Raw genomic sequence first — 8,693 nt, 5'->3', positions numbered from 1 at the left:
GGTCCTTACTGTCGGTATGATTATAATTCTCAAAACTTTCTTCTCACTCCCACCCTTTGCTGCATTAAAATTTAATTACCGCTCAAATTTAACTTTTGCAAAGCAGGGATTTAGTAAAAAAGAAATTGGAGAGTTTAAAATAAGAAAATAGACCAGAGTTCTTGTTATGTCTTTTATATATGAAATAAGCGATGTGGATTCTTTTCTTTGTCTCATGACTCCAAAGTGAGTTGATAGCCCACTTCAGTGATACCAGGGCAATAATAATGCATTTGGAACATTAAGTGTCAAATTTCTCTCACATATTTCAAAAACTGTTTTACATTTTTCTGGTTTAACCTCTCTTGACACCAGTGAACTTAAGGCTTATAATTGAAGGATAAGTGAGCAAAAGAGCAGTTCAAGTGATAATATATCCATTTCCATTCCTATTTTCTGGACGGACACCTTTTATGCTAAGTTCATGTGAGAGCAAATTTTTATGACAAAATTATAATCCTCACGTAGCTGTTACTCAGGCAGGCTGAGATGTGTCCCAGTATAATGGATTTTGTGACAATGAAATGCAAGAGAGTCTCCCAAAAGCTTTGCCTAAGGAGTCTCTGACAGTAGCCTATATGCTGCTGAGATTTTCAAGATGCTATTATGACTCATTTCAACTCATTATAGAAAAATGCTTGGTATTTTAATCATGAAATACAATTGCACTGAAAAGGAGTGAGAACTGTAAAGGCATAATCTTTGAAATATTGCCATGTATTCCTATTAGCTGCACTATTTAGTAAATGTTGTTGCTTTTAATGTGGTTTTACGCAATAAAACCTTCTAATTTGGAAGGTTGCATATATTTGTTACTCCTAATTTGAGTTCCACTCATAATTTTCTGCACGTCACTATTTGAATGAAAAGGAGGCGTCTTCTATGACCAGAGGTAATCTGAACTTCACATAATTCTCTATAAATTCTTTCTTCACTAAATGGTAGAATACTGCTTCTCCTATTTTAGTGAGTTAATTTTCTGAGTGAAAATATGTAAAGTTGCCTCAAAATGTTGTAACATGTACAGTTACAAATATCCCAGCAAGAGCCACATATTGTCTTCTTTTTTTTCCTCCAGTTTTATTGAGATACAATTGACATAAACATTTTATAATATAAGGTTTTCAACCTGATTATTTGTACATTATAGGTTATGAAATGATGATCACAACAGGGTTATTTAACACCTTCATCACCTCACATAATTACGTTTTCCTGAGTGTGTTGAGAACATTTAAGATTTACTCTCAACAACTTTCATATATTTATGATACCCAACGTCCATACATTTGGAATGGCCAAAGTAATTTAAACACTTTTGCAGGAACAAGTTGCTATGGGGAACCTGAGAACAGAGAATTTTTGTATTCTCAGTGATCTCCTGTAAGTTTCACTGGGATTTACTTGTTTCTTTTTTCATCTAAACAAAACCAGGCATAGATGTTTGTCTTCAATGAGAAGCAGGCTCTTGTCAACGAGCCTATTGTTTACTCATTCCCTAGTTATAGGATCTATCCACTGGGTAGGATGTGGGGAAGGTACCTCTGATAAGATATTTTAAAATCAGTTTGGAGTCATAATACCCATTGGAAGCTCAAATTTATTTACATGAGTAAATCAGTAAAATCTTCCTTTTTTTACTTTTTTAATTGAGTTTATTGGCGTGACAGTGATTAATAAAATCACATAGGTTTCAGGTATACAATCCTATAATACGTCATCTGTGTATTGTACTGCGTGTTCACCACCCCCCTCAAGTCTCCTTCCATCACCATTTATCCCCCCTTAGCCTCTTCTACCTCCCCCACCCTATTTTCTTATATAATGGAGATGTGTGTCTCAGCCATTAGACCACTGCCAAGAAAAAAAAATCAAAATATAAAACAATGTCCCTTGAGTGAATATGGTAGTAAGAATACTAGAAAAGGAATGATTCAGAAGAATTTTTTTTGTCTGAGACATGCTGTAAGAGACAGCATCACTTGTAACTTGTGTGCAAATTGCTCTTACTGGTAAATGAGAAATGACAAGGGAAGACTCACAGCACTGAGTACTAAAACTTTCCTATAAAGCTTTAGTTTTTAATTTTAACATGGATATTTTTCTTTGCCTATTTATTTTCATAATTTATATAAAGTCAAAGGAGTAAAATATCCTGAGAAACCATACAAAAAAGCTATGTAATTAAGCTAAAAAACGGTCTTGTTAGAATTTTTGATTTTTTTACTCAAATGATTTTCCTCTGATTGAGAAAATAAATGTTCAACTACATAATTGCTTAACAAAATAGTGTGTAAAACTTTTGTGTCCTTTGTAAACTGAATAACCCAGGATGATATTCAACAATTGGGATTATTCTCTCACCTCCTCCATCTATACAGCCAATGGAATTAAAATATTTATGTAAATTTTAAGGTTAGAATTTTTCAGCCCTTTCTCAGTTGAGTAAGCTAGTGGATAATTCCCATGTGACATATTTAATAGGACAAATTTACAATCCCATGTTCTGATCCAGTTTTGAATGCTAAATGTTTACGTATAGATGTTATATTTTTTATAAGGAACAATTTAATATCCTAACCACAGTCTGTCTTGTAATTTATTGGCTCTTTCATGTCTCCCTCCTCCTCTTATAAAGCAGTCTTGTTAGTTTGTATTGGTTTCCCTCCGACAATTTTACACAGGGAACTTTTTCCCTACCTCCATCAGAAACACTATCGCCTTGTAGGTCTGGTGGCACTCATTCTTCTATGGGCCCTAAAGGATTTATGAGGAGTGTCCCAGATTATTTGTTGACCCAGTTTCTCAGGATCTTACGGATCCTCAAAAATTTTATGCAAAGTGTTCTGAAAAGTTAGATTATAGGAAGTTAAGGAACTTTCTATTTGGCTTCAAATTCTGTCAGGCGTCTGTGTTCTGCATTTCTGGAATGTAGACACCACTGAGGTCACCTGATGCAGTATTGAAGCACTAAGGTTGGGGAAAAGGTATTTTGTAACCCTCTCTAAACAACAGCATTATAGAGAGTGTAAAGGTAATAATTACTCTGAGTGCCCTTGGTCAGCATGACTCTCTCTCTCTCTCTTCAAGGTGTCCTGCATTTCCAGGCCTCCTTTCTATCCGTTACGGGCCGGCCTCGAAGCTGACCAGCCGTCCTGGCTGTGCTTGCAGCTGCCAAGAGATGTTTCGGCAGGTAGTTCCCTCTGGTTATGACAGGTTAAACTGTTTTGAATTTAACGTATATTATGTTGAGGGGAACTGGTTGTTTAAAGCACTGAGATTGATCCCCATATGAACCACTTTATTTCTTGCTAGTGTTACTGTTGTAATTAGCTAGATATTAACAATAGGAAGAAAGCAAAGGGAAGCCAGGCATTCGTGAGCAAGGCAGCTTCGCCAGGAAGCTGCAGTTTGAACTCCACGGGGAGCTACCAGTCCATTCTCTGCAGGTCACTGGGGGAAGGGGATCTACAAAGGGGAGATGGACACCTGTGCAGAAAAGTCGGGGTGACATAGGGAAAATACTTACCTGTCAGTCTAACCTGGGAACAAAAATAACTGGCTAGAGGGGTGGAGCCACTGCAAGCACACAAAATCCGGGAATACGTAATTCCCAAAGGAATTCTCTCTCCTGTTCCCCCGGCTTTGTCCCTGCTTCCTGCACTCACATGGCCACGTGGACCCCACACACAAGGGACTGCAGCTGGAAACACAAAATATGGAGCAGAAACTCTGGACAACGGCTTTAATCTCAGCTCTGCTGAAGACACAGCTGGACTTTTCCTTGATGGGATGGAGGGAGATGGGACCTTGGAAACCCAGGGGTTTAAGTCCATGCAAATAAATATCACTCATTGTCCCATGTGAGTCTCAGAAAATTCCTTTTCTCGTCGCATTGCAAGAAGTCCACTTCCACCAGCAGCTGGTTGGGACACGGAGAGCTCCCCACTGATAACACTAGGACATGCTTTTGCTGTTGTGAAGATATAAGCAATATCTACTTGTATTACAAAAATATACATATGTAAGCAAAATAGGTTTTTGAAAATTGAAGATATTCTTTCTTATTAACAGAATGCATGAGAAACATTAATGCTTTATTATTAATGCTAATAGAGGAATATAGAGAATATAGTTAAAAAAACCAGAAGATGCATTTGGAATGTGTTAATTTTACTATATTAGCCCATAAAATGCTGAAGCCACACTGAAAATCTGATTCTGGAGAAACTGAGGATTCTCAACTCTTTTCTGTGACCCACTGTATATCACCTTTGAAAACAGTCAAATTATACTTAGTGCTGGGTTTGAACTTTAATTGGAGCAAAGAAAGGTAGTTAAAAGCTTTTTAAAAAAAGCTATTTGTTAACTTCCTATTAAGAGAAAACAAAAGCAAAAAGAAATAACATAGGACTTAAATGAGCAAGGTGATGCGGAAGCTTTATTTAGGGATAATGGAAGATTGACATTCTGGTGAAAGGCACAAAGAAGAATTAACTGGCTTATTTCAAACTGAGGGCAGTTCTTTAGGAAGCATGCCTGAGGATATACTTGGCAATAAACTTGACAGCTAGCATGGTCTCCTTGCAGGTTGACTTCATCTGAGATTCTGGAAGGAGAAAACCAAATTTGCCTTTATCTCGGAGCTCAAAGGCAAATGCGTGCTGGACGCCCAAGTTGTAAGCCCAGTCTAAAGATGAACCTGATGTTGGGTCTGTAAAACATGAGCAGTAAATACTTAATTAGAAACAAATGCTAATGTTTGTCTTGAAATGGAAATTCACTGGTGTAAAATTAGCCATAAAAAATAATTATGTGTACAGTTAATTGCAGTAATGAATGGGAGTAGTGGTCTGCATAGTACAGAGTGTCGAGTAAAATATAATCATAGCTTTGATACCCACCACACATTTTAAATATATGCTGTGTTTTCAAAATTACATTTTGCTTGGGTTGGTCCTCTACAGTGAGTTTGTTTCCTGGCACACACTATCACAGATGGAGTCTGTCCGAGCAAGGGCAAGCCGCTGAGGAAATCACTGAAGAGGGGTCACTGAAGTCCCACCAATGAAAACTACACATACAAGCTCTGCAAAATTACATTCTTTCTAACAGTTCAGCTCTCTTTCTAGTCATTTGCTAGGGTAAACTCTTTTATAGCTAAAAGACCAAGAAAGTGTAAATCAGTTATCTTAAGGATGCATTTAATCTCCTAATTCAACTTTTCCATGTCAACTTTTATGAAATTTTATTAAAAATATTATTATTTGGTAAAATGATTGAAAATATAAATACATCTAGAAGTTATATACACATAAGGTTTATGTAAGTGTATATAAATACTAATATTCATTCATATATATTTTTTGCTTTACATAATAGGAAAACCATTTTTTTTGGTACATAAAATGATTTATGTTCCAGGACAAGTATTGAGTTTGACTGACATTAAAATTTTTAGGTTTGAAAGATAAGAATTCAAAGCTGTGATTAAAAAAAACAGAGAAGTATTTTGGTGGAAAGAGATAGACTGGCTCTTAAATTATTCAACAAATATTTATTAAACCTTTCATATGTATAATGCACTCTACTTGGCACTGTGGAGGGTGGGAGGGCAGGCAAAGCTGAGATGCCATTGGTGTCTTTAGGAACTTAGAATTTAGGGGAGAGAAGTCAGAGATGCAAAGCCATAGAGACTGGACAGAATATATAAGTACTATAGGAAAGGGACAACATCTTATGAGGATTTTAAGGCAGAAAGAGATTATGCCTGGTGAGGAAGATGGCATTTCATGCCCAGTGCCTGCTCTAATTCCACCTTCGTGGTGGAGGTGGTGTTTGAGGTGAGGCTTGAAGAAAGGTGCACTTTTCCAGATGAAGATGGAAGAAGGGCATTTTGGCCAGTGAGCCACAAGGACGGGAAAGCATGAAAGCGTTTTTAGGGGCCAGTGACATCCAGCTGGACTGGAACCAATGGAGCAGTGAGAGTTTGTAGGCAAACTCAGAAAACCCGATAAATCAGGCCAAGGCGGTTTGTCTGGGAGGCAATAACAGCCAGTGGCGCTACACTTAAGATGGTGAATCCGCATTAGAAAGAATAGAGACCAGCAGGGAGGTTGGAAATGAAAGCTGTGCCAGTGTAGACTCACCACACTCAGAATAGAATTGAGGGCTCAATGTAAGAAACACAACATTTGGAAGTCACAACATTTGATAAAAATTAGTGAGATTTCAATCTGAGTGGCTTAAAAAATCCACATTATTAACAGAAACAGAAACTCAGAGAGGGCAGTGCTGGAGAAAAGAGAGATTAAAGGAAGGAGGCACAATGATATATATTTAGATCAATCAAGAACTTGGAAAAATGAATTTTAAAGTTTGGCAAAAGCATCACAGGGGAAATCGGTTTGCATAAGATCATTATGTCCTTTTGGTGAATTATTTTATTATTCTTAATGCCCCTTTTTGGTTCTAGAAAATTTCTTTGCTCTGAAATTTACTTTACCTGATATTTATATGGCCATGCCTTCTTTGATTAATGTTTTCATGGCATATCTTTTTCCAGACTTGCCGTTTCAACCTGTCTGTTACACTTGAATTGGGTTAATGATAGTGTATTGGTGAAGCATATATTTTTTAATCTGCTTGCTAATCTCTGTCTTTTAATGAATATATTTAGGTAAATTATTGTTAAGATTTAAATTTTCCATTTTATTTGATTTTTGTTTGTTCCCTCTGTTTCTATTACTCTGAAATAAGAGTTTATTTTATATTTTATATCTTTAATTATATTTAATATTTAGTATTTGAATTCATTGCCTTCTGCTTGGTTACATGAACATTTTTAGGATTCCCTTTTGATTTACTTATAATATTGCTTTTGAGTATATAACCTTATATAGTTTTCTTAGTGGTTGCTCCAGGTATTATAATATACATATGCAACTTACTAAAATCAATGTTTTATCGTGTCAAGTGAGATATAGAAAACTTGCATTTAGGTTCTTTTCCCCTTCTCGCTTTTTAAGTACAATTGTCTTGAGTACTTCTCTATGTACATTGAGCAGCAATCAGACGGGGTTATAATTTTTTATTCATCCCTCAGGAGGAGAAAGATAATCTAGTTCATTCGCTCATTCATTCATTCTCTAATCCATTGTTCTTTCTTCTTTTCTATACTTTCAAGACTTCTTCTGTTATCATTTCTTTGTTACTTGGAGAGCTTCCTTTAGCCATTTTTAAAGGGTAGGTCTGCAGCTGACGAATTCTCTTTGCCTGAGAATGCCTTTATTTTTCTGCATGTTTGAAGGATATTTTTACTGAGTATAGAATTTTGGGTTGATAGCTCTTTTAGCACCTGAAAAATGTCACTTTCTGTTGGCCTTTAGTAGTTTCAAACAAGAACTCTGTTGTCATCTGAGTTGCTTTCCCTCTGGATGGTTTCTCCTGTCTGCCTTCAAGAGGTTTTCCTTTGTCTTTCGATTTTAGAATTTTAGTTATGACCTGGTTCAATGTGAGTTCCTTTGAGTTTATCCTGTTTAGGGTTCACTCAGCTTGAGAACATTGGTTTATGTCTTTAGGAAATTTAAGAAATTTCAGTCTTTATTTCTTCAAGTATCTTTTTCTAGCCCCACTCTTCCTCTTCTCCTTTTGGGACTTGGATGACATGAATGTGGGAGCTTTTCTTATGCCACAGTTCCCTGAGGCTTTGCTCACCTTTCCTTAGTTTTCTCTGCTCGTATTGGGTGAATTCTATTGCTCTGTCTTCAAGTTCACTGATTCTTCTTGCCATTGTATTCATTCTACTATTGAGCCACTCCAGTGAGTTTTATTTATTTATTTTTTTATAAAATATTTAAGTTATTGCATTTTTCAGTTTTCTAATTTCCATTTGGTTCCTTTCCATGTCTTGCATTTTTGTGTGTGAGATTTTCTGTATTTCACTTTTTTCATCTGTGACTGCTTGTTGAAAGGTTTTTATGATGGTGACTTTGAAATTCTTGTTAGAGAATTCCATCATCTAAACCATCATCTTAGTGTTGGCATCTGTTGCTTGTCTTTCCTCATTAAAGCTGTGATTTTTCTCACCTTTGGTATAACAAGTGACTTTTGATACTGGACATTTTAGCTATTGTGTTAAATCTGAAATCTTAACTGAAATATATTTTAGCAGCAGTCACCCTGTTTAGGTTTAGCATGCAGGCCCTGGTCTTCTGTTGTGACTTGTGGTTCAAATGACAATATAGTGTTCAGAGCCCTTGCATTGCTATTCTGGTCTCTTGGTTCACCTAGTGCTGTGGGGCTCCCACTGATTCCTGCAGGTAACTGCTGCGTGGGGCAAAGGTGATTTGCCAGCTGGGCTACCTGGTGCCTCCAGGTGGCAAATGCAGGCTCCAGCCTGTGAGGCGAGAGCACTTCCCCAGTGGGGAAAGTAGCAGAAGAGGAGGGGCCTGGAGAGAGAGCCTGTGAGGTATCTGCATATGATATCTATGTTTTGGAAAAAGTCTACGTTTCGAAGCAGTCAGCAGAGACAGAGTAGAAAGAATGGAAAGGCAAATCAGGGGGCTTTAGTGTCAAGGAAGCCAAAGGAATGGCAAGAAGAAGGGATGTGGCAGGGAGTTTGTGGAGCACGTAAGCTGAGATAACTGTCCTGG

General features: G+C 37.0%; 1 protein-coding gene across 1 annotated transcript in view; it reads right to left on the bottom strand.

Moving 5' to 3' along the window:
- Positions 1 to 4,565: 4,565 nt before the first annotated feature.
- Positions 4,566 to 8,693, bottom strand: part of CPA3 (carboxypeptidase A3) — a 28,453-nt gene continuing 24,325 nt past the window's right edge. The window contains 1 exon segment of the mRNA XM_016221716.2: positions 4,566 to 4,753. Coding sequence (XP_016077202.2) covers positions 4,566 to 4,753 — 188 coding nt within the window.

This window comes from Miniopterus natalensis, chromosome 6 (genome assembly GCF_054644295.1).
Source record: "Miniopterus natalensis isolate mMinNat1 chromosome 6, mMinNat1.hap1, whole genome shotgun sequence".
NCBI classification, from domain to species: domain Eukaryota; kingdom Metazoa; phylum Chordata; class Mammalia; order Chiroptera; family Miniopteridae; genus Miniopterus; species Miniopterus natalensis.
This window is presented reverse-complemented; position numbering and strand designations above follow the sequence as displayed.